The following is a 24687-nucleotide window of genomic DNA, read 5'->3' as shown; positions in this document are numbered from 1 at the left end:
AGGTGATCTGCCCACCTCGGCCTCCCAAAGTGCTGGGATTACAGGTGTGAGCCACTGCGCCTGGCCAGAAATACCATTTGACCCAGCAATCCCATTACTGGTTATATACCCAAAGGAATATAAATCATTGTATTATAAAGATACATGCACACATATGTTCATTGCAGCACTATTCACAATAGCAAAGACAAGGAATCAACCCAAATGCCCATCAATGATAGAAAGGATAAAGAAAATATGGTACATATACACCATGGAATACTATGCAGCCATAAAAAGGAACGAGATCATGTCCTTTGCAGGGACATGGATGGAGCTGGAAAACATTATCCTCAGCAAACTAACACAGGAACTGAAAACCAAACACTGCATGTTCTCACTTGTAAGTGGCAGCTGAACAATGAGATCACATGGACACAGGGAGGGGAACACCACACACTGGGGCCTGTAGGGGGAATTGCGGGAGGGAGAGGATCAGGATAAATAGCTGATGCGTGTGGGGCTTAATACCTAGGTGATGGGTTGATGGGTGCAGCAAACCACCATGGCACACGTTTACCTATGTAACAAACCTGCACATCCTGCACATGGATTCTGGAACTGAAATTTTAATTGAAAAAAAAAAAAAGGTTTATTAATGCATCTCACACGAAGAGAAATAACAAAGACCAAATAATACCCACACTCTCATTACGCCACTGAGAGCTGAGCATAAACTAGTTTTTGCCAAGCTGGTTCCACCATAAAAAGACTCCCAGGATAGTACCCACTGCAACAAGAGCTTCGTATTTATCAGCTGAGGCAGTTCAGGAATATTTTGGTGGCCTCAGGAGGCCCCTGGTTAAGAAAATGGCCTGGTCGGGCGCGGTGGCTCACGCCTGTAATCCCAGCACTTTGGGAGGCTGAGGCGGGTGGATCACGAGGTCAGGAGATCGAGACCATCCTGGCTAACACGGTGAAACCCCATCTCTATTGAAAATACAAAAAAATTAGCCAGGCGTGGTGGTGGGTGCCTGTAGTCCCAGCTACTCGGGAGGCTGAGGCAGGAGAATGGTGTGAACCCGGGAGGCGGAGCTTGCAGTGAGCCGAGATTGCGCCACGGCACTCCAGCCTGGGCGACAGAGTAAGACTCTGTCTCAAAAAAAAAAAAAAAAAAAGAAAAAAAGAAAAAAAGAAAATGGCCTAAGTTGGAAGGTGGAGATCCCGTGTTCTGAGCCCGTGCTCGGACGCACACAGACTGTAGACACGAGCTCATTCTTCCTCTAAGCTCACAAAGACATGGATCCACATCTTATTATTCAAACTGAGATATAATTCACATACCATAAAATTCACCATGCCAACTAGGATGACTATGATTTTTAAAACAAAACAAACGGACAAGAAGTATTGGTGAGGATTTGGAAGAAGCTTCTTGTATTGCTGGTGGGAATATAAAATGGTGCAGCTGCTTTGAAAAACAGTCTGTGGCCAGGCGCAGCCTGTAATCCCAGCACTTTGAGAGGCCAAGGAGGGTGGATCACGAGGTCAGGAGATCGAGACCATCCTGGCCAACATGGTGAAACCCCGCCTCTACTAAAGTACAAAAAAAAAAGTTGGCCAGGCGTGGTGGCAGGCGCCTGTAATCTCAGCTACTCGGGAGGCTGAGGCAGGAGAATCTCTTGAACCCAGGAGGTGGAGGTTGCAGTGAGCTGAGATCGCGCCATTGCACTCCAGCCTGGGCAACAGAACGAGACTCCGTCTCAAAAAAAGAAAAAAGTCTGGTAGTTCTTCAAAAAGTAAAACACAGAGTTACTGTATGACCCAGTGATTCCACCACCCCTGGGTGTGTACCCAAGAGAACAGAAAACTTACGTTCACACAAAAACTTGTACGTCAATGTTCACAGCAGCAATATTCATAACAGCAAAACGTGGAAAAAAACCAAGTGTCTATCAATTGCTGAACGGATCTGCTTCTTACTAAGCCGGTCATGGAAGATAAGTCTTACACCTTTCGAATTTGTCTGTCTTCAGTGTCTGTGCAGTGTGTCAGAGAAAGGGGTTTCAGGGAGCCTAGATATCTCAAAAGGGGAATGGAGATATCTAGAGGATATAGGGAACCACGGGGAAGACCTAACATTGTTTTGCTTTCTTATAATTCTTAGAATTCTCAGAAGCCACCGCTGAACTGACCGTCTCATTCACAAACAAAGTCTTCACAACTGGTGAGTAACCAGGCATTTCATGCTCAGCAGAAAGGAGTGTGAGGACGGAGCTCTCTCTTCCATTATCTAAGCCTGTAGGCTTTTAATCACTTCACTGAACTGTCCGTCTCTTACCAAGAAAGTCCTTGGTGTGAGGCTAGAGCATGGGTGCAGAGTGGAGCTCTGGGGTTCAGAAGGAGGAGCATTTTGGGTAATGGGGCCATTTCAAAGATGGCGGAGCCAAGGCTGTGGCGGGACGACCGCCACCCATCCCTACGCACTGCTCCCAGGATGAAGTCCTAGGCTTTGGACTTGGCTGTGATCCAGGTATTTAATCTCGCTCCCCACTGTGTCCAGGTAGAGCCTGTGCTCGGACGCACACAGACTGTAGGCGCCTGGACATAGCACATCTTCTAACCGCTCCAGGCCTCTGCAGATATGCTTTCCTCAGTCTCTTTCCCCTTGCCTTCCTGGAAAATCTCCATTTCCTTCCAGACTAAACACCTTCATAGATTCCCTGATAATAGGTTAGATACCTACCTCCACTGGGCCCACATGACTCTGGCTTTCATGAGGTACCTGATCCCAGATAGTTCTATTTTTATTTTTTATTTTTTTGAGGTGGAGTCTTGCTCTGTCACCCAGGCTGGAGTGCAGTGGTGCGATCTCGGCTCACTGTAACCTCTGCCGCCCGGGTTCAAGCGATTCTCCTGCCTCAGCCTCCCGAGTAGCTGGGATTATAGGTGCGTGCCACCACGCCTGGCTAATTTTTGTATTTTTAGTAGAGACGGGGTTTCAGCATCTTGGGCCGGCTGGTCTTGAACTCCTGACCTCATGATCCAGCTATCTCGGCCTCCCAAAGTGCTGGGATTGCAGGCATGAGCCACCGCGCCCGGCATATCCCAGGGAGTTCTGTGATGGAAGCCTTCCCTGTCTTCAGTTTGGAACCTCCCAATCACCCTCAGGATGCAGTTCCAATTCCTCAGCTTGCTATTCTGTGAGCTTAGCTATCCAGCCCCTGTTGATCCCTCCAATCTTGTCTGCATACCTTCCACACATTCTCATGCTGTTCTCAGCCACACACAGTCACTTGAAGCTCTTCTGGAGGCTTCCTAACCTCTCCTGACTCTGCACCCAACCCACTCGCTCTGCCTTTTCTTCCATTTCCCCATGGCGTCAATTCCTCAAGAAAGCCTTGACCGTCCAGGCTGGATCGATGGTTTCCTCTGCTCTCGCTCAGTGTCTTGTGGGCTGCCTATTACAGCAATTTTTACAGTATATTAAAATTATCGCTTTGTCTGTAATCCCAGCACTTTGGGAGGCCAACGTGAGTGGATCACCTGAGGTCAGGAGACCAGCCTGGCCAACATGCTGAAACCCCGTCTCTACTGAAAACACAAAAATTAGCCAGGCGTGGTGGTGGGCACCTGTAATTCCAGCTACTTGGGAGGCTGAGGCAGGAGAATCGCTTGAACCCAGGAGTTGGAGGTTGCAGTGACCTGAGATCACACCACAGCACTCCAGCCTGGGCAACAGAGTGAGACTCCGTATTTAAAAAAAAAAAAAATCACTTTACTTTTTAGTCTCCTCCAATAGTCTGGGAACCGCAGATAGACAATGTCTTATGGTTTTTTTGTTTTTTGTTGTTGTTTTTGAGACGGAGTCTCACTCTGCTCACTCTGTGATCTGTGATTTCGGCTCACTCTGCGATCTCAGCTCACTGCAATCTCCAGCTCCTGAGTAGCTGGGACTACAGGTGTGTGCCACCATGCCCAGCTAATTTTTGTATTTTTAGTAAAGACGGGGTTTCACCATGTTGGCCAGGATGGTCTCGATCTCTTGACCTCAGGTGATCCGCCCACCTCGGCCTCCCAAAGTGCTGGGATTACAGGCGTTCAGCCAGTGTCATGCCTGGCCTGACAATGTCTTATTAATATTTGGGTTCCCATGGCCCAGCACATGGCTGAGTACCTGGCGAGTCTCAGGAGATACTTGAGGAATAAGAGAGCTGGAGGCCGGGCGCGGTGGCTCACGCTTGTAATCCCAGCACTTTGGGAGGCCTAGGCGGGCGGATCACAAGGTCAGGAGTTCGAGACCAACCTGGCCAATATGGTGAAATCCCATCTCTACTAAAAATACAAAACTTAGCTGGGCGTGGTGGCGGACGCCTGTAGTCCCAGCTACTCGGGAGGCTGAGGCAGGAGAATCACTTGAGCCCAGGAGGTGGAGGTTGAAGTGAGCCGACATCGGGCCACTGCACTCCAGCCTGGGAGACAGAGCCAGACTCTGTCTCAAAAAAAAAAAAAAAAAGCTGGCACGTATGAGGTGCTCATATGTCAAGCACTGTGCTTTATATTTCTACCATTATTATTATCTTGACTTTCACATCAACCTATAAGGGATCTTGTTAATTATTATTATCATCTTGACTTTCACATCAACCTATAAGGGATCTTGTTAATTTTACTGGACACATGGGGAACTGGCTCACAGATGCGGAGTCACTTGCCAGATAACTGACATCTAATAGGTGATAGAGTCGGGGTTCAAATCTGGAGGACAGCCTGACTCTATAGTTCTTGTTTTTTTTTTTTTTTGAACAGGGTCTCGCTCTGTTTCCCAGGCTAGAGTGCAGTGGTACAATCCTGGCTCACTGCAGCCTCAACCTCCCAGGGCTCAGGTGATCTTCCTGCCTCAGCCCCCACTGAGTAGCTGGGATTACTGGCACGTGCCACCACGCCTGGCTAATTTTTGTATTTTTTTTGTAGAGACAGGGTTTTTCTATGTTGCTCAGGTTGGTCTTGAACTCCTGGACTCAAGCCAGCCTCCTGCCTCAGCCTCCCAAAGTGCTGGGATTATAGGCATGAGGCACCGTGCCCGGCCCATGCTCTTCTTAAATGCTGTGGAATTGTGCCTCCCCATGTGTGTGTGTTCAGAGTAGGCACAGTGACAGGGGGCGGGAATATGGTTTCATTTCACACTTAGCCTTTGTTTGGTTCCCAGAGACTTCTAGGAGTATCACCGCCAGTCCAAAGGAGTCAGACTTTCCAGCTGGTGAGTAAGTCATCCTCTCCAGACCCCCTTCCTTCTCACCCGTCTCTTCACCAAAGCCAACTCCTTTGTCTACACAGGGGCTGCAGCTCTCAGATCTTGGGTTCCAGTGTGTAGAGTAAAGGCAGAATATCAGCGTATGGGGTTCAGAATTGGGCATTAAGATCAGGTGGGAAGGTTGAGATTTTAAAAAGGATCAGAGAAAGAGAGATTCCATCTCTTCCCCACCCCTTACAACTGTCCTCTCTTTTGCAATGCATCAGATAACGAGGCAGCATCTGTGTCTGGGGAGGAGTTGTCTCAGAGCCCTGTGAGAGCACAGGAGGGAGAGGTGCTACTTAGAGAATTGGGGTCATCTGGCCCTGACCCCTACTCAGGAAGGGAGGGACCCTCCAGGAAAGCGAGCGGCATCCCCTAGCTAGTAGAGAATAATAGGATCTCTGAGAAGCCCAGATGTGGCTTGGAGGGGGTCCTGGAGGTGGGCTCTTTCACCTGCTCCTGCCTCTCCTCTTTCCTCCAGGTCCTGCCCGCCAGTACTACACCAAGGGCAACCTGGTCCGGATATGCCTCGGGGCGGTGATCCTAATACTCCTGGCGGGGTTTCTGGCAGAGGACTGGCACAGCCGGAGAAAGCACCTGCGGCACAGGGGCAGGGCTGTGCAGAGACCGCTTCCGCCCCTCCCGCCCCTCCCGCAGACCCGGAAATCACACGGGGGTCAGGATGGAGGCCGACTGGATGTTCACAGCCGCGGGTTATGTTCATGACCACTGCACCCCAGGCACGGTCGTATCCAAGGGACAGATCATGGCATGGCAGGCGACTCAAAGACTGGCGTGTGTGGAGCGTGGAAGCAGGAGGGCAGAGGCTACAGCTGTGGAAACGAGGCCATGATGCCTCCTCCTGGTGTTCCATCAGGGAGCCGTTCAGCCAGTGTCTGTCTGTCTGTCTGCTTCTCTGTCTGAGGGCACCCTCCATTTGGGATGGAAGGAATCTGTGGAGACCCCATCCTCCTCCCTGCACACTGGATGACATGGTACCCTGGCTGGACCACATACTGGCCTCTTTCTTCAATCTCTCTAATATGGGCTCCAGACGGATCTCTAAGGTTCCCAGCTCTCAGGGTTGACTCTGTTCCATCCTCTGTGCAAAATCCTCCCGTGCTTCCCCTTGGCCCTCTGTGCTCTTGTCTGGTTTTCCCCAGAAACTCTCACCCTCACTCCATCTTCCACTGCGGTCTAACAAATCTCCTTTCGTCTCTCAGAACGGGCCTTGCAGGCAGTTTGGGTGTGTCATTCATTTTCCTTAGTGTAAAACTAGCACCTTGCCCGCTTCCCTTCACATTAGAAAAGAAGATCAGCCTGTGCAACATGGTGAAACCCCATCTCTACCAAAAAAACAAAAAAAACAAAAATTAGCCAGGTGTGGTGGTGCATCCCTACACTCCCAGCAACTCAGGGGGCTGAGGTGGGAGAATGGCTTGAGTGTGGGAGGCAGATGTTGCAGTGAGCTGAGATCACACCACTGCACTCTAGCTTGGGTGACAAAGCCTGACCTTGTCTCAAAAAATAAAGGGATGAATATGTTAATTACCCTTATTTGATCATAACACATTGTATACATGTACTGAAATATTGCTGTCTACCCCATAAATATGTACAATTATGTATAAATTTTTAAAATAATAAAAATAAGATAATGCACCATCTCCACCCCTCTCATATTTACTTTCTGAAGGAAATGTTAGGTCTTCTCAAGGTAAAGTTCTATATTTATTATAGCATTTAGGCATTTCTTGACCATCTAATAAGTGTAAAACTGTACCACTGGGCCAAGTGCAGTGGATCATGTCTGTAATCCTAACACTTTGGGAGGCCAAGGCAGGAGGATCACTTGAGCCCAGGAGTTCAAGACCAGCCTGGGCAACATAGTGAGAACCCATCTCTACTTAAAATAAAGAAGATAAAAATTGTTTTAAAAAAGGAAAAGAATGGCTGGCCACAGTGGCTCACGCCTGTAATCCCAGCACTTTGGGAGGCTGAGGTAGGTGGGTCACTTGGGAAAAGACAGAAGGATGGCACAAAGAAGTTCCAGGACGACGGCTGTGAATCAGGGCTAGTGAGCACACAGCTTGGGTGAAGGGGGAACGGGAAAGTTGCTTAGAGAAGCCTCCAAATGTAAGAATGGGTCAATTCTGTGTCTTAACATAGTGGAAAATCATCCTGAGATGCTATCAGAAGACAGAGGAAAAATAATTTTAGAGATCAAGTAAACTAAGTAGATTTTAAAAAGACCAGTATAGCCTAGGCACAGTGGCTCACACCTGTAATCCCAGCACTTTGGGAGGCTGAGGCGGGATCGCTTGAGCCTAAGAGTTCGAGACCAGCCTGGGCAACATGGTGAAACCTTGTCTCATATACAAAAAATATAAAAAATTAGCTGGGTGTGGTACCACACGCCTACTCTCAGGTACTCAGGAGGCTGAGGTTGGGGATCACCTGAGCCCGGGGAGGTTGAGGCTGCAGTGAGCCATGATTGCACCACTGCTCTCAAACCTGGGTGACAGAGTGAGACCCTGCCTCAAAAGAAAATAAAAATAAAAAACAAATATAAACTTTAGGGGAAGAATAACAACAACAAAAATAAAAGCAGCAAGTTATATTACCCGAAAATTCTCGGCTGCGAATATCTGTGGGTATAAAAATGTGATACTGGCCGGGCGTGGTGGCTCATGCCTGTAATCCCAGCACTTTGGGAGGCTGAGGTGGGCAGATCATGAGGTCAGGAGATCGAGACCAGCTCAGCCAACATGGTGAAACCCTGTCTCTACTAAAAATACAAAAATTAGCCAGTCGTGGTGGCACACACCTGTAGTCCCAGCTACTCAGGAGACTGAGGCAGGAGAATCACTTGAACCCAGGAGGCGGAGGCTGCACTGAGCTGAGATTGCACCACTGCACTCCAGCCTGGGTGACAGAGCGAGACTCTGTCTCAAAAAAAAAAAAAAAAAAAAGTGATACTGAATGTTGATATGCAGACATAAACATTGGAAGAGAAAAAACAGTAAGAACACTGTAGAATAACTAAGTCCCCGCCTATTATAATAGGAATCCAGTAAGTCTAAGCTCATTCACATGGTTACACGTTTTTAGAAACCTAATATTAACAAGTTCCTAAAGAAAACAGCTAAAAGTGGGTGTCTCTTAGGCGGAGCAATGGAAGAGATGGTTAGTTAGCCACTGCATTTTGTACACACCCTTTTAGTGCTGTTGGAATTTTTTAGGTAGGTGCTGTTAGACCTCTGAGCCCAAGCTAAGCCATCATATCCCCCTGTGGTCTGCAGGTACACATCCATATGGCTGGTTCCTGCCTTAACTGATGACATTCCACCACAAAAGAAGTGAAAATGGCCTGTTACTGCCTTAACTGATGACATTGTCTTGTGAAATTCCTTCTCCTGGCTCATCCTGGCTCAAAAGCTCCCCTACAGAGCACCTTGTGACCCCCACTCTGCCCGCCAGAGAACAATCCCCCTTTGACTGTAATTTTCCTTTACCTACCCAAATCCTATAAAACGGCCCCACCCCTATCCCCCTTCGCTGACTCTCTTGTCGGACTCAGCCCACCTGCACCCAGGTGATTAAAAGCTTTATTGCTCACACAAAGCCTGTTTGGTGGTCTCTTCACACGGACGCACATGAAATTTGGTGCTGTGACTTGGATCGGGGGACCTCCCTTGGGAGATCAATCCCCTGTCTTGCTCTTTGCTCTGTGAAAAAGATCCACCTATGACCTCAGGCCCTCAGACCCACCAGCCCAAGGAACATCTCACCAAGTTTAAATTGGGTAAGTGGCCTCTTCTTACACTCTTCTCCAACCTCTCTCACTGTCCCTCAACCACTTTCTCCTTTCCACTCTTCAATCTCTCCCTTCTCTTAATTTCAATTCTTTTCATTTTCTGGTAGAGACAAAGGAGACACGTTTTATCTGTGGACCCAAAACTCCGGCGCCGGTCACGGACTAGGGAAGGCAGCCTTCCCTTGGTGTTTAATCATTGCAGGGACGCCTCTCTGATTATATACCCATGTTTCAGAGGTGTCACACCACGCAGGGACGCCTGCCTTGGTCCTTCACCCTTAGTGGCAAGTCCCACTTTTCTGGGGAAGGGACAAGTTCCCCAACCCCTCCTCTCCGTGTCTCTACCCCTTCTCCACCTTTCTGGGGGGCAAGAAACCCCCAACCCCTTCTCCTTCACTCTTAGTGGCAAGTCCTGCTTTTCTAGAGGAGGGGCAAGTACCCCAACCTCGTATCTCTGCGCCCCAATCCCTTATTTCTATGCCCCAACCTCTTATCTCTGCACCCTAATCCCTTATTTCCATGCCCCAACCTCTTATCTCTGTGCCCCAACCCCTTATATCCACGCCCCAACCCCTTTCCCGCTTTTCTGGAAGGTAAGAACCCCCAAACCCCTTCCCTCCATGTCTCTACTCTCTCTTTTCTCTAGGCTTGCTTGCTTCCTTCACTATGGGCAACCTTCCACCCTCCATTCCTCCTCCTTCTCCCTTGGCCTGTGTTCTCAAAAACTTAAAACCTCTTCAGCTCACACCTGACCTAAAACCTAAATGCCTTATTTTCTTCTGCAATGCCGCTTGACCCCAATACAAACTTGACAGTAGTTCCAAATAGCCAGAAAACGGCACTTTCAATTTTTCCATGCTGCAAGATCTAAATAATTCTTGTCGTAAAATGGGCAAACGGTCTGAGGTGCCTGACATCCAGGCATTCTTTTACACATCAGTCCCTTCCTAGTCTGTGCCCAGTGCAACTCGTCCCAAATCTTCCTTCTTTCCCTCTTGCCTGTCCCCTCAGTCTCAACCCCAAGCTGAGTCTTTCTAATCTTCCTTTTCTACAGACCCATCTGACCTCTCCCCTCCTCCCCAGGCTGAGCTAGGTCCCAATTCTTCCTCAGCCTCCACTCCTCCACCCTATAATCTTTTTATCACCTCCCCTCCTCACACCTGGTCTGGCTTACAGTTTTGTTCCGTGACTAGCCCTCCTCCACCTGCCCACCAATTTACTCTTAAAAAGGTGGCTGGAGCTAAAGGCATAGTCAAGGTTAATGCTCCTTTTTCTTTATCCCAAATCAGATACTGTTTAGGCTCTTTTTCATCAAATATAAAAATCCAGCCCAGTTCATGACTCGTTTGGCAGCAACCATGAGACACTTTACAGCCCTAGACCACAAAAGGCCGTCTTATTCTCAAAATACATTTTATTACCCAATCTGCTCCCGACATTAAATAAAACTCCAAAAATTAAATTCTGGCCCTCAAACCCCACAACAGGATTTAATTAACCTCACCTTCAGGGTGTACAATAATAGAAAAAAGTTGCAATTCCTTGCCTCCACTGTGAGACAAACCCCAGCCACATCTCCAGCACATAAGAACTTCCAAACGCCTGAACCGCAGCGGCCAGGCGTTCCTCCAGAACCTCCTCCCCCAGGAGCTTGCTACAAGTGCCAGAAATCTGACCACCAGGCCAAGGAATGCCTGCAGCCCAGGATTCCTCCTAAGCTGTGTCCCATCTGTGCGGGACCCCACTGGAAATTGGACTGTTCAACTCACCTGGCAGCCACTCCCAGCGCCCCTGGAACTCTGGCCCAAGGCTGTCTGACTGACTCCTTCTCGGCTTAGCGGCTGAAGACTGACGCTGCCCAATCGCCTCGGAAGCTCCGTAGACCATCACGGATGCCGAGCTTCGGGTAACTCTCACGGTGGAAGGTAAGTCCGTCCCCTTAGTCGATACGGAGGCTACCCACTCCACATTACCTTCTTTTCAAGGGCCTGTTTCCCTTGCCTCCGTAACTGTTGTGGGTATTGACGGCCAGGCTTCTAAACCCCTGAAAACTCCCCCGCTCTGGTGCCAACTTGGACAACACTCTTTTATGCACTCTTTTTTAGTTATCCCCACCTGCCCAGTTCCCTTATTAGGCCGAGATATTTTAACCAAATTATCTGCTTCCCTGACTATTCCTGAACTACAGCTGCATCTCATTGCCACCCTTCTCCTCAACCCAAAGCCTCCTTCGTGTCTTCCTCTCCTATTCCCCCACCTTAACCCACAAGTATGGGACATCTCTACTCCTTCCCTGGCAACCGATCACATGCCCGTTACCATCCCATTAAAACCTAATCACCGTTACCCTGCTCAACGCCAATATCCCATCCCACAGCACGCTTTAAAAGGATTAAAGCCTGTTATCACTCGCCTGCTACAGCATGGGCTTCTAAAACCTATAAACTCTCCTTACAATTCCCCCATTTTACCTGTCCAAAAACCAGACAAGTCTTACAGATTAGTTCAGAATCTGCGCCTTGTCAACCAAATTGTTTTGCCTATCCCCCCTGTGGTGCCAAACCCGTACACTCTTTTGTCTTCAATACCTTCCTCCACAACTCACTATTCCGTTCTCGATCTTAAAGATGCTTTTTTCACTATTCCCCTGCACCCCTCGTCCCAGCCTCTCTTCGCTTTCACTTGGACTGACCCTGACACCCATTAGGCTCAGCAAATTACCTGGGCTGTACTGCTGCAAGGCTTCACAGACAGCCCCCATTACTTCAGTCAAGCCCAAAGTTCATCCTCATCTATTACCTATCTCGGCATAATTCTCATAAAAACACACGTGCTCTTCCTGCTGATCGTGTCCGACTGATCTCTCAAACCCCAGCACCTTCTACAAAACAACTCCTTTCCTTCCTAGGCATGGTTAGTGCGGTCGGAACTCTTACACAAGAGCCAGGACCGCACCCTGTAGCCTTTCTGTCCAAACAACTTGACCTTACTGTTTTAGCCTAGCCCTCATGTCTGTGAGCAGCGGCTGCCGCTGCTTTAATACTTTTAGAGGCCCTCAAAATCACAAACTATGCTCAACTCACTCTCTACAGCTCTCATAATTTCCAAAATCGATTTTCTTACTCACACCTGACGCATATACTTTCTGCTCCCCGGCTCCTTCAGCTGTACTCACTCTGTTAAGTCCCACAATTACCACTGTTCCTGCCCCAGACCTCAATCTGGCCTCCCACATTATTCCAGATACCACACCTGACCCCCATGACTGTATCTCTCTGATCCACCTGACGTTCACCCCATTTCCCCACATTTCCTTCTTCCCTGTTTCTCACCCTGATCACACTTAGTTTATTGATGGCAGTTCCACCAGGCCTAATCGCCACACACCAGCAAAGGCAGGCTATGCTATAGTACAAGCCACTAGCCTGCCTCTTAGAACCTCTCATTTCCTTTCCATCGTGGAAATCTATCCTCAAAGAAATCACTTCTCAGTGTTCCATCTGCTATTCTACTACTCCTCATGGATTATTCAGGCCCCCTCCCTTCCCTACACATCAAGCTCAAGGATTTGCCCCCACCCAGGACTGGCAAATTAGCTTTACTCAACATGCCCCGAGTAAGATAACTAAAATACCTCTTAGTCTAGGTAGACACTTTCACTGGATAAGTACAGTCCTTTCCTACAGGGTCTGAGAAGGCCACCGCAGTCATTTCTTCCCTTCGGTCAGACATAATTCCTCAGTTTAGCCTTGTCATTCCCTTCTGTCAGACATAATTCCTCAGTTCAGCCTTCCCACCTCTATACAGTCTGATAACAGACCAGCCTTTATTAGTCAAATCAGCCAAGCATTTTTTCAGGCTCTTAGTATTCAGTGACAGACTAATGGTTTATTAAAAACACACCTCACCAAGCTCAGCCACCAACTTAAAAAGGACTGGACAATACTTTTACCACTTTCGCTTCTCAGAATTCAGGCCTGTCCTCAGAATGCTACAAGGTACAGCCCATTTAAGCTCCTGTATAGACGCTCCTTTTTATTAGGCCCCAGTCTCATTCCAGACACCAAACCAACTTAGACTGTGCCCCAAAAAACTTGTCATCCCTACTATCTTCTGTCTAGTCATACTCCTATTCACCGTTCTCAACTACTCACACATGCCCTGCTCTTGTTTACACTGTTTCTCCAAGCCAGCACAGCTGGTATCTCCTGGTACTATCCCCAAACCGCCACTCTTAACTCTTAAAATAAATAAATAATCTTTGCTGGCAAGGCTATGCTGAACCTCCTTAGGCACTCCCTAATTAGATGTCCTAGGTCCTCCCAATTCATAGACCTTTAATACCTGTTTTTCTCCTTTCCTTATTCCCTTTAGTTTTTCAATTCATACAAAACTGTATCCAGGCCATCACCAATAATTCTAAATGACAAATGTTTCTTCTAACAACCCCACAATATCACCCCTTACCACAAAATCTTCCTTCAGCTTAATCGCTCCCACTTTAGGTTCCCACGCCGCCCCAATCCCGCTCAAAGCAGCCCTGAGAAACATCGCCCGTTATCTCTCCATACCATCCCCCAAAAATTTTCGCTGTCCCAACACTTTACCCCTATTTCATTTTATTTTTCTTATTAATATAAGAAGACAGGAATGTCAGGCATCTGAGCCCAAGCTAAGCCATCATATCCCCTGTGGCCTGCAGGTACACATCCAGCTGGCCGGTTCCTGCCTTAACTGATGACATTCCACCACAAAAGAAGTGAAAATGGCCTGTTCCTGCCTTAACTGATGACATTGTCTTGTGAAATTCCTTCTCCTGGCTCATCCTGGCTCAAAAGCTCCCCTACAGAGCACCTTGTGACCCCCACCCCTGCCCACCAAAGAACAACCCCCCTTTGACTGTAATTTTCCTTTAACTACCCAAATTCTATAAAACGGCCCCACCCCTATCCCCCTTCGCTGACTCTCTTTTCGGACTCAGCCCACCTGCACCCAGGTGATTAAAAGCTTTATTGCTCACACAAAGTCTGTTTGGTGGTCTCTCCACACGGACGTGCATGAAAGGTGGGGGTATATTTTTGTAACACAATAAATAATAACAGTATACACTTTTTCTTTTAGAAGTATGCTGTTAAACAGAATTAAGAACAGGAAGTCTCAAAATTGTTTCTTTCAGGAGAGAAGACTTATTGATGGGGGAGAGTTCTGAAACACTTGCTTTGCATACTGCCACTGAGTTAAAAAATCGCATTTTAACTTACAAATATCCAAAAATAACACAGTTTTATAATAAATTATTACAAATATTACAAAATAATAAAAATACAAGTAATGCAGAGTGGAAATGCAAAGCTGTGTGTGCTAGACGGCTAACAAGTCATAACAAACAACACCAAAATTAAAGAACAAGATAGTTGTGACTTACCTTGGTCAATCACTTTCCATAGTAATTCAAGTCATTCAATCCAGGATCTCATCTCTGAAAATGAAGGAAAAAAGCAACAGAAAATAGTGTAGAGGTCTCTGGTGTTCCAAGAATAGGCACTGCAGAGAGATGTGGGTGCCTGGGCTGTGCCCAGTCACTCAAATGGCACACCTGATGCTACCTGTTCACTTTGGGCTGAGCAGGAAAGAGAAAAGCCGTTCCCCTCAGCCACTTCCTGTCTTCTGATTTCACTTCTTGCCTGCCTCGGACTGCAAGTCCTGGTTTGACGTCACTTCCTGTCTTCTGATTTTACTTCCTGTATGACCTCACTTCCTGTCTTCTACAACCACTTCCTGTCTTACTTCACTTCCTGTCTTCTGACTTTGCTTCCTGTGTGACTTCACTTCTTGTCTTCTACCACCACTTCCTGTCTTCCGAATTTACCTCCTATCTTGACTTCACTTCTTTTTTTTTTTTTTTTTTTTTTGACAGGGTCTCACTCTGTCGCCTGGGGTGGAGTGCAGTTGTGCCAGCTTGAAACCACCTTTCCAAAATTATGACTGAGACAGTGAAAGAGATTTAACTGACTCCATTTTGCTTCTAACCTCCAAGCTGTCTTTTTCATTCCTGGGCATAGGCTGAACTTTGGGAGAAACTTAGTTTATAGTTTAAACAAGGACGATAGCCCTTTTCCAAAGCAGACCTCTTTGTTGCCTGGGGATTAGATTGGCCCTGTAGGACGAACATTAGCCACGAGATTAGAAATTATGATTTAGGAGTCATGCAGCTGGAGGCTACAAGATTGTGACCTTCCCTAAACTGCTTCTAAGATCAGTGCTTAGTTTGCAGACCCTGTACTTGATGGATCAGCTGGCACCACCCATATCAATAAACTGGCCCATCTTATCTTTTGGCCTCCACTCAGGAACTGAGTGCAAGAAGATAGCTTTGGCTCCCATGATTTCATCCCTGACCAAACAGCACTCCTGGCTCACTGGCTTCCCACCCACCCACCAAGTTATCCTTAAAAACTCTTCCTGAATGCCAGGAGACACTGATTTGAATAATAATAAAACTCTGGTCTCTCGTAGAGACAGCTCTGCATGAATTATTCTCTATTGCGATTCCCTGTCTTGATGAATCAGCTCTGTCTAGGCAGTGGGCAAGGTGAACACATTGGACAATTACAGTCTTGACTCACTGCAACCTCCACCTCCTGGGTTCAAGCGATTCTCCTGCCTCAGACTCCCAAGTAGCTGGGATCACAGACGTGCACTACCATGCTCAGCTACATTTTTTTTCTGTCCCCAGGCTGGAGTGCAGTGGTGCGATCTCGGCTCATTGCAACCTCCGCCTTCCGGGTTTAAGCGATTCTCCTGCCTCAGCCTCCAGAGTAGCTGGGATTACAGGCATGCACCACCACGCCTGGCTTTTTGTATTTTTAGTAGAGACAGGGTTTCACCATGTTGGCCAGGCTGGTCTCGAACTCCTTACCTCATGTGATCCACCTGCCTCTGCCTCCCAAAGTGCTGGGATTACAGGTGCGATCCACCATGCCCAGCCCATTCCCTGTCTTCTGACTTGACTTCCTGCCTGACTTCACTTCCTGAAGGATGTGGTTACCATGGAAATTGTTTTGGGGCACAGGATGTGGTCTGGGATTGGGGATTGTGAAAAGAAAGACCCTCACCGGGGTCTTTCGTCCAGAGCTGCAGCTGAGCCACAGGATCTTGAACAGGAGAGAGTTCTTCCTATTCTTGCGGAAGAGCTGAGGATTGAGAGAAGCGCGGCTTAGCTCATGGGAGTGACCTTAGCTTTGAGAAGCCTGAAGATGAGGCTTGGAGGTAGAGAGTGGTGTGTGCGCGTTGAGGGAGGGGGGTCAGGCTCCCACGACCTCTGGCTCTTATTTTTTTTGCTCCAGGAACATTTCCCAAGCACACCATCTGGGCTAACCCAGCCCTCGTGGTTCCTGGGTGCAAACATGGCCGTGGAATTGTGGAATGGTTTTTTTTGTATTCTTAGCAGAGAACCCAGTGAATACTTTGTTCTTGATCATCAATGTGATGAGATCCAGAGCAAGCAAGTGCTAATGCTGCTGTGAGCCTGAGGCCACATTTTCAGAATTCAGTGATGGGTGGAGGCGAGTGGTCACAGGTATAGGGAGAGCAGTACTTGTTCATCTCTGAACGTATAGATTCAGACACACATGAACCCATGTGCCACAGGTTTCCCTGTTTAGGACTTGTAGGTCATGGGGGTGGGCATCTGAGAGTGTGGCTACATGAAATACACACGTTGGAGAAAGATGGTTAATTGTGCGAGTTTTACATTTCATGGGCCCCTGGGGTGTCGATAGTTCCTCAATGGATGTAGAGACGTTACTCAATTTCTTCTCTAAAGATGGGGCTAGATTACAATGGTTCTCAACCTAAGAAAACTTTGCATTTCAGGAAATATTTTCTACTGCCCAGAGACATTTTTGATCACCGTTAACGGTGAGGATGTGAGCTGGTATCTAGGGGGTAGAGGCTAGGGATGGTGCCAAACACCCTGGAAATGTACAGGACCAAACGAGTAGTGATCCGATCCCAAATGTCAATAGTGTGGAGAAGGAGAAAGCTTTAGTTTCTTCATGCAATGTCCTTTTTAAACTTTGTGCCTCTCTTTTACCAACCTTCCCCCTTTTCTTCCTGCTGAAACAGAATAAAGATGCTCTGGAGGCCGGGCACGGTAGCTTATGTCTGTAATCCCAGCACTTTGGGAGACCGAGGCAGGCAGATCGCTTGAGGTTAGGGGTTCGAGACCAGCCTGGCCAGCACGGTGAAACCCTGTCTCTACTAACAGTGCAAAAATTATCCGGGAGCCTGAGGCAGAATTGCTTGAACTTGGGAGGCAGAGGCTGCAGTACGCCGAGGTCACACCACTGCACTCCAAACCGGGCAATGGAGCGAGACTATCAAAAAAAAAAAAAAAAATGCTCAGGGAATGACCCATGCCCCATTGAACAAGGAGACCTTGAACCAGGAAACCTCAGAAGCCCACACTGTATGCAGTGGAACTGGAAAGTGATAGAGTGGTTTAAAGGTAGTATCAGAGAACTTGGATCTAGTCGGTGGGAATAAACCAATAGCCCCTGATGAAGAAATGAAAGTAGGAAGAGAGATTACCTTTTTAGTTTTAAATTTAAATATTAAAACTACTTTTGACCAGGTGTGGTGGCTCATGCCTATAATCCCAGCATTTGGGGAGGCCAAGGTGGGCAGATCACCTGAGCTCAGGAGTTCAAGACCTGTCTGGACAATGTGGCAAAACCCTATCTCTACCAAAAATACAAAAATTACCTGGGTGCAGTGGTGCACACCTGTGGTCCCAGCTACATGGGAGGCTGAGATGGGAGAACTGCTTAAACTGGGGAGGTGGAGGCTGCAGTGAGCCGAGATCGTGCCATTGCATTCCAATCTTGGGTGAAAGAGCAAGATTCTGCCACCAAAAAAAAAAAAAGAAAAAGAAAAAGAAAAGAAAAAAATGTTGCCAGGTGCGGTGACTCATACCTGTAATCCCAGCACTTTGGGAGACCAAGGCCGGTGCATCACCTGAGGTCGGGAGTTCGAGACCAGCCTGACCAACGTGGAAAAACCCCGTCTCTGCTAAAAATACAAAATTAGCCAGGCTTGGTGGCACATGCCTATAATCCCAGCTACTCGGGAGGTCGAGGCAAGAGAATCGCTTGAACCCAGGGAGGCGGAGGTTGCAGTGAGCCAAAATCGTGCCATTGCACTCCAGCCTGGGCAACAAGAGGAAACTGTCTCAAAACAAACAAACAAAAAAAACATGATTAGTGTTTAATAAAAATTTGTACTGTTCTTTTTCCCCCTTACCGTCCATTTGTTTGCTCATCCAGTAAACACAGACAGCAACAAAGTCTCCCCATGAGAAGCTACTTTGCCAACTAGTGTCGTCTTTATAGTACAGTTCGTTTTGTTTGTGGTTTTACAGCGTAGAGCTTGCACTGCTGCTTTCTTGAATTTGGAATTCTGTATCACAAGGAAATACTGGAGACTCTATAGTGAAAAACTATGCATACCATGAGATTTTTTTTTTTTTTTTTTTTGGAGAAGGAGTCACTCTGTTGCCCAAGCTGGAATGCAGTAGTGCAGTCTTCAGCACAGTGCAACATCCACCTCCTGGGTTTAAGCAATTCTCCTGCCTTAGCCTCCCAAGTAGCAGGGATTACAGGCATGTGCCACCATGCCTGGCTAATTTTTTTATATTTTTAGTAGAGACGGGGTTTCACCACGTTGGCCAGGTTGGTCTCCAACTCCTGACCTCGTGATCCACCCACCTCAGCCTCCCGAAGTGCTGGGATTACAGGTGTGAGCCACCGTGCCTGGCCGAGATTCTATTTTAAGTTAGAATTTTTAAAAAGCAAAATCAGAGCAATGACATGGTCATATATGAGCTACACCGAAGCACCTAAAATATTGTAGATTGGTAGGAGAAATCCTCTGGCAAGTAATACTCAGCAGGCAGTGATCCATGCAGGTCAAGAAGTAACAAGACAGGCTAGGCACAGTGGTTCACACCTGTAATCCTAGCACTTTGGGAGGCTGAGGCAGGAATATTACTTGAGCCTGGGAGTTTGAGATCAGCCTGGGCAACATAGTGAGACCCTGTCTTCAAAAAAATCCCACAAAAATTGGCCTGGTTTGGTGGTGTGCACCTGTAGTCCCAGCTACTGAGGAGGTTGAGGCTGGAGGATCGCTTGAACCTGGGAGCTTGAGGCTGCAGTGAGCTATCATCATGCTGCTGTATTCCAGCCTGGGCAACAGAGCAACACTCATGCTTGAGGAAAAAGAAAAAGAAAAAAAAAAAAAAAGCCAGGTACAGTGGCTCATGGCTGTAATCCCAGCACTCTGGGAGGCTGAGGTGGGTGGATCAGTTGAGGTCAGGAGTTTGAGACCAGACTGGCCAACATGGTGAAACCTCATCTCTATTAAAAATACAAAAAAATTTAGCCGGGTGTGGTGGGGGATGCTTGTAATCCCAGCTACTCAGGAGGCTGAGACAGGAGAATCGCTTGAACCTGGGAGGTTGTAGTAAGCTGAGATCGTGCCAGTGTACTCCAGCGTGGGCAACAGAGTGAAACTCAGTCTAAAAAAAAAAAAAGAAAAAAGAAAGGAAATACCAAGCAAGGCAAAGATTGACAAGGCAATAGAAATCAATGCATTTAAACACTGTCACTTCCCCCACCCCCCAGGTTCTACCCAGTAAGATATCTTTTCTCTAACTTGTCAAAGCCCATTATTAAGTAACAGCTTCATTTGTGAATGCTCTCACCTTTATTTCTCTCAATATACCCGTGATACAGATATTTCATATGTAACAAAGATAAGGACGTGTGCAGGTGTAAAACAGAGGCAGAATCATGGCTAAAACATCTAGCCCAGTAATGAACTCATTATCCCTGAGGGGTAGGGGCGGGGGAGGAGAGGAGTCACAGGCAGTTCACCAACACCTGGAAAATCGATGACTTCATGGAGAATGAATGACTTGGGGGGATTCAGATCATGAAGTCATGAGAAGAAGGCCTTTCTTCCCAGGGATGATGTTTCTCAGTATCAATAATCAGTTGTGGGTTTTTTTCTTCTATTTCTTCCAGCAGCTTATTGAGTTCATCATTAAAGTCATCTATTTTCAACCTGGGGTACAATGGGGGAAGAAAAGGTTACTTTGTGCATCAAGGAGATTTGTTTCAAATTCCCAAGTACCTGAAAGTGTGTTTAAGGAGGCACAGGGCATGGGTCACCTTTCCTGATTATTCTAGGTGGCAAAGGAGTGTTCCACATTGATTTTTTTTTTTTTTTTTTTTTTAAAGACAGTCTCAGGTGGGGCGCGATGGCTCATGCCTGTAATCCCAGCACTTTAGGAGGCTGAGGCGGGCGGATCACGAGGTCAGGAGATCGAGACCATCCTGGCTAACATGGTGAAACCCTGTCTCTACTAAAAAAATACAAAAAATTAGCCGGGCGTGGTGGCGGACGCCTGTAGTCCCAGCTACTCAGGAGGCTGAGGCAGGAGAATGGTGTGAACCTGGGAGGCGGAGCTTGCAGTGAGCCGAGATCGTGCCACTGTACTCCAGCCTGGGCGATCTCAAAAAAAAAAAAAAAAAGACAGTCTCTCTGTTGCCCAGGCTGGAGTGCAGTGGTACCATCTCGGCTCACTGCAACCTGTGCCTCTTGGGTTCAAGCCATCCTATCCTCTGCCTCCCGAGTAGCTGGGACTACAGGCACCTGCCACCATGCTCAGCTAATTTTTGTATTTTTAGTAGAGTTGGGGTTTTACCATGTTGCCTAAACTGTACCTGGCTTGATTTGCTTATTTTTTATTTTTAAATATAAAATGAGGCCAGATGTGGTGGGTCATGCCTGTAATGCCAGCACTTTGGGAGAGTGAGGTGGGCAGATCACTTGAGGTCAGGAGTTTGAGACCAGCCTAGGCAAGATGGTGAAAGTCCATCTCTACTAAAAATATGAAAGTTAGTTGGGTGTGATGGTGCGTCCCTATAATCCCAGCTACTCAGGAGGCTGACACAGGAGAATCACTTGAACCTGGGAGGCGGAGGTTACAGTGAGCTGAGATCGGGTCCCTGCACTCCAGCCTGAGCAATAGAGTGAGATTTTTGTCTAAAAAATAAATGAAGTAAATAATAAAATGTAAAATTAAAGACTTTCATTTCTCTTTTTAATCCTTTTTTTCATTCCTCTTATTCTCAACCATGTTGATCTGATGATAGAGAAAAACATAACATCAGGTTAACTTTGTAATGGTATATAGCCATTGTGTAGTTTGAGATGCTTGTTGATTATCATACACAGAAAATGGAATTGCTGAGTACAGCTGGGCTATAGCTCTAATACCTGCTTACCCGCTCTATCACCCACTTTGGCAACTTCTACTCGGTGGACCCCAGAGTACCAGTTAAACAGAGGAGATGCAGGCCAGGCATGGCGGCTCACGCCTGTAATCTTAGCACTTTGGGAGGCTGAGGCAGGCGGGTCACCTGAAGTCAGGAGTTCGAGACCAGCCTGACCAATATGGAGAAACCCCGTCTCTACTAAAAATACAGAATTAGCCAGGTGTGGTGGCACATGCCTGTAGTCCCAGCTACTTGGGAGGCTTAGGGAGGAGAACCTCTTGAACCCGGGAGGTGGAGGTTGCAGTAAGCCGAGATAGCGCCGTTGCGCTCCAGGCTGGGCAACAAGAGTAAAACTCTGTCTCCAAATAAATAAATAAATAAACTTAAAGCTTAAAAAAACCCTTAGTGTCCATATGTCTTTTGACTTACAAAGTATCTTAGGCTGAGATTCATGTTAAATAAACAAGTAATCTATGTTTCTTCTACATAAAGATTATTTTAAGCCAGCAGTAGAGTATACTGCTTGTGAGAATTTCTGAACTTCCTACACTCCTAGGAAGGGGCTTCTTGGTTCTTTGATGCCATGGTATCAAAATACAACTCAGGCCGGGTGCGGTGGCTCATGCCTGTAATCCCAGCACTTTGGGATGCTGAGGTGGGCAAATCACCGAGGTCAGGAGTTTGAGACCACCCTGGCCAACATGGCAAAACCCTGTCTCTACTAAAAATACAAAAATTACCTAGGTGTGGTGGTGCATGCCTGTAATCCCAGCTACTTGGGAGGCTGAGGCATGAGAATAGCTGGAACCTGGGAGGTGGAGGTTGCAGTTAGCAACCACTGCACCCCAGCCTGGGCAACAGAGTGAGACTCCATCTCAGAAAAAACAAACAAACAAACAAACGAAACAACAAAAAAAAAACAAAACAAAACCCAAAAACCCTGACAAAATGCAACAAACAAAACACAGCCCAGTGACAACTGGCTCTCATGAGCAGGTAGACAGCAGCCGTGGCTGGGTGCAATGGTTCATGCTTATAAACCTAGCTACTCAGGAACTGAGGCAGGAGGATTGCTTGAGCCCAGGAGCTGGAGCGAGCCTGCAGCGAGCCATCATTGTGCTGCTGGACTCCAGCCTGGGGAACATAGTGAGTTCTTGCCTCAAAGGAAAAAAAAAAAAAAAAAAAAGGTGGCCGGGTGCGGTTGCTCATGCCTGTAATCCCAGCACTTCGGGAGGCCGAGGCGGGCGGATCACCTGAGGTCAGGAGTTTGAGACCAGCCTGACCAACATGGTGAAACCCCGTTTCTCCAAGTGAAATACAGAAATTGGCTGGGTGTGGTGGCGGGAACCTGTAATCCAGCTACCAGATCAGTCTCGTACAGCAGGTCCATGTCATTATGCTTCCCCTAAACCTACCGCTCTGGAGAAAGCCTGATGGGGAAGTAAATGGATCATACCTGAGTGTCCGGAGGGTGCCATTGGAACATGTCAAGCTTTCAAACAGCATCTTCACTCCACTAGACCCCAAGGGATTCTGACCCAGGTCCAGAGTGACGAGGCTCTGGTTGCAGCTGAGGGCAGAGCAGAGGTCTTCACAACTGAACGGAGGGATGGAACATCCCCACAACCTGGGGAAACACAGGAATCAACACGTTAATGCAGCCAGTGCTGATCGATGCCCTCCTGCAAGCCAAGCCCACCCTCGTGTGTTGGGGATCTGCATGACCAACAGAAGTCTCAGGCCGGGCACGGTGGTTCACGCCTGTAATCCCAGCACTTTGGGAGGCCGAGGTGGATGGATCACCTGAGGTCAGGAGTTCAAGACCAACCTAACATGGTAAAACCGTGTCTCTACTAAAAATACAAAAGTTAGCTGGGCGTGGTGACAGGCACCTGTAGTCCCAGCTACTCAGGAGGCTGGGGCAGGAGAATCGCTTGAACCCAGGAGGCGGAGGTTGCAGTGAGCCGAGATCGCACCATCGCACTCCAGCCTGAGTGACAGAGCGAGACTCCAGTCTCAAAAAACAAACAAAACGTCTCCGCCCTCAGGGCTCATCTGCTAACCGGAAAATATGGAGGCGATGAGGGGTTATGAAGGGCAAGGGGTACAGGGAATAACTGGGGGTTCTGGCTACAATGGTTGGAGGTGAGGGGGTGAAGAGACCGAGTCATAGAGCTCGGGGGTGGGGAGTTCTCCAGGCAGAGAAATAGCTTGTGCAGAGGCCCTGAAGATACATGTGATTGACACATGAAATAGAACATCCAGGCAGCCGGCATGAGTGAGACAGGGAGGATTGTCAAGATGAGGTCATAGGTAAGCGGTGGCCAGCTCACAGAACACCCTGAAGCCATCGTCAATATAGGATTTTACCTGGATTGACATAGGGAAGCACTGAGGCTTTTGAGCAGAGAGGTTAAATAACTTCCATCTTTGAAGTTATTCTTTGAGACAGTCTTGCTCTCTTGCCAAGGCTGGAGTGCTGTGGCATGATCTCGGCTCACTGTAACCTCCGCCTCCTGGATTCAAGCAGTTCTCGTACCTCCAAGTAGATGAGATTATAGCTAGGTGCCACCATGCCCGCCTGATTTTTGTGGTTTTAGAGAGACAGGGTTTCACCTGTCTCTTTAGTAGAGACAGGCTGGTCTACGAACTCCTGATCTTAGGTGATCCACCTGCCTCGGCCTCCCAAAGTGCTGGAATTACAGGCATGAGCCACTGCACCCGGCCACTTTATTTTTTGAAACATGGTCTCACTCGGTTGCCCAGGCTGGAGTGTGGTAACGCCATCTTGGCTCACTGCAGCCTTGACCTCCTGGGCCAACCAGCAACTCAAACTTTTTGCTCCTCTACACGTGTCAGTGAGTGATTAAAAAGGCGCCTTTGTTTTTTTTTTTTTTTTTTTTTTTGAGACAGGATCTCACTGTCACCCAGGCTGGAGTGAGGTGACGTGATCTCAGTTCACTGTAACTTCTTCCTCCCAGGCTCAAGTGATCCTCCCACCTCAGCCTCCCGAGTAACTGGGAGCAGAGGTACACAGCCACGCTCAGCTGATTTTTGTACTTTCAGTAGAGACAGGGCTTCATTGTGTTGGCCAGGCTGTTCTTAAATTCTTGGCCTCAAGCAATCTACCTGCCTTGGACTCCCAAAATGCCGGGATTACAGGCATGAGCCACCTTGCCCATCCGGAGTCAAATTCTTTTAAGATTGCCTCCCAGGTAGGATTCCAGGTTCAAGTGCATCTGATTGTAGCTAAC

General features: G+C 47.7%; 2 protein-coding genes and 1 long non-coding RNA gene across 6 annotated transcripts in view; 1 reads left to right on the top strand and 2 right to left on the bottom strand.

The window, feature by feature from the left end:
* Positions 1–7214, top strand: part of RDH13 (retinol dehydrogenase 13) — a 48830-nt gene extending 41616 nt beyond the window's left edge. Inside the window, exons 11-13 of one of the 2 annotated variants that reach the window (XM_055370574.2) lie at positions 2147–2206; positions 5189–5239; positions 5757–7214. In XM_055370574.2, coding sequence (XP_055226549.1) covers positions 2147–2206; positions 5189–5239; positions 5757–6001 — 356 coding nt within the window. In that variant the 3' untranslated portion in view covers positions 6002–7214. The remainder of the gene's footprint in view (positions 1–2146; positions 2207–5188; positions 5240–5756) is intronic. The other variant, XM_055370573.2, reaches the window with a different exon arrangement.
* The window catches only part of LOC129528698 (uncharacterized), a 41467-nt gene extending 26663 nt beyond the window's left edge, over positions 1–14804 (bottom strand). The window contains exons 1-2 of one of the 2 annotated variants that reach the window (XR_010132063.1): positions 14689–14804; positions 14518–14571 (exon numbers count right to left, since the gene is read on the bottom strand). This is a non-coding gene — a long non-coding RNA (uncharacterized lncRNA). Of the gene's footprint in view, positions 1–14517 lie in introns of both variants that reach the window. The other variant, XR_010132062.1, reaches the window with a different exon arrangement.
* A 5033-nt stretch (positions 14805–19837) lies between these two features.
* Positions 19838–24687, bottom strand: part of NLRP2 (NLR family pyrin domain containing 2) — a 32715-nt gene continuing 27865 nt past the window's right edge. For both annotated transcript variants that reach the window (XM_019016185.4, XM_063701656.1), the window contains 2 exons: positions 22890–23060; positions 19838–20216 (listed from right to left, as the gene is read on the bottom strand). In XM_019016185.4, coding sequence (XP_018871730.3) covers positions 20078–20216; positions 22890–23060 — 310 coding nt within the window. In that variant the 3' untranslated portion in view covers positions 19838–20077. The remainder of the gene's footprint in view (positions 20217–22889; positions 23061–24687) is intronic.

This window comes from Gorilla gorilla, chromosome 20 (genome assembly GCF_029281585.2).
Source record: "Gorilla gorilla gorilla isolate KB3781 chromosome 20, NHGRI_mGorGor1-v2.1_pri, whole genome shotgun sequence".
Classification (NCBI taxonomy): Eukaryota; Metazoa; Chordata; class Mammalia; order Primates; family Hominidae; genus Gorilla; species Gorilla gorilla.
Note: the sequence above shows the minus strand (reverse complement) of the source record. Positions and strands in the feature narration are given on the sequence as shown.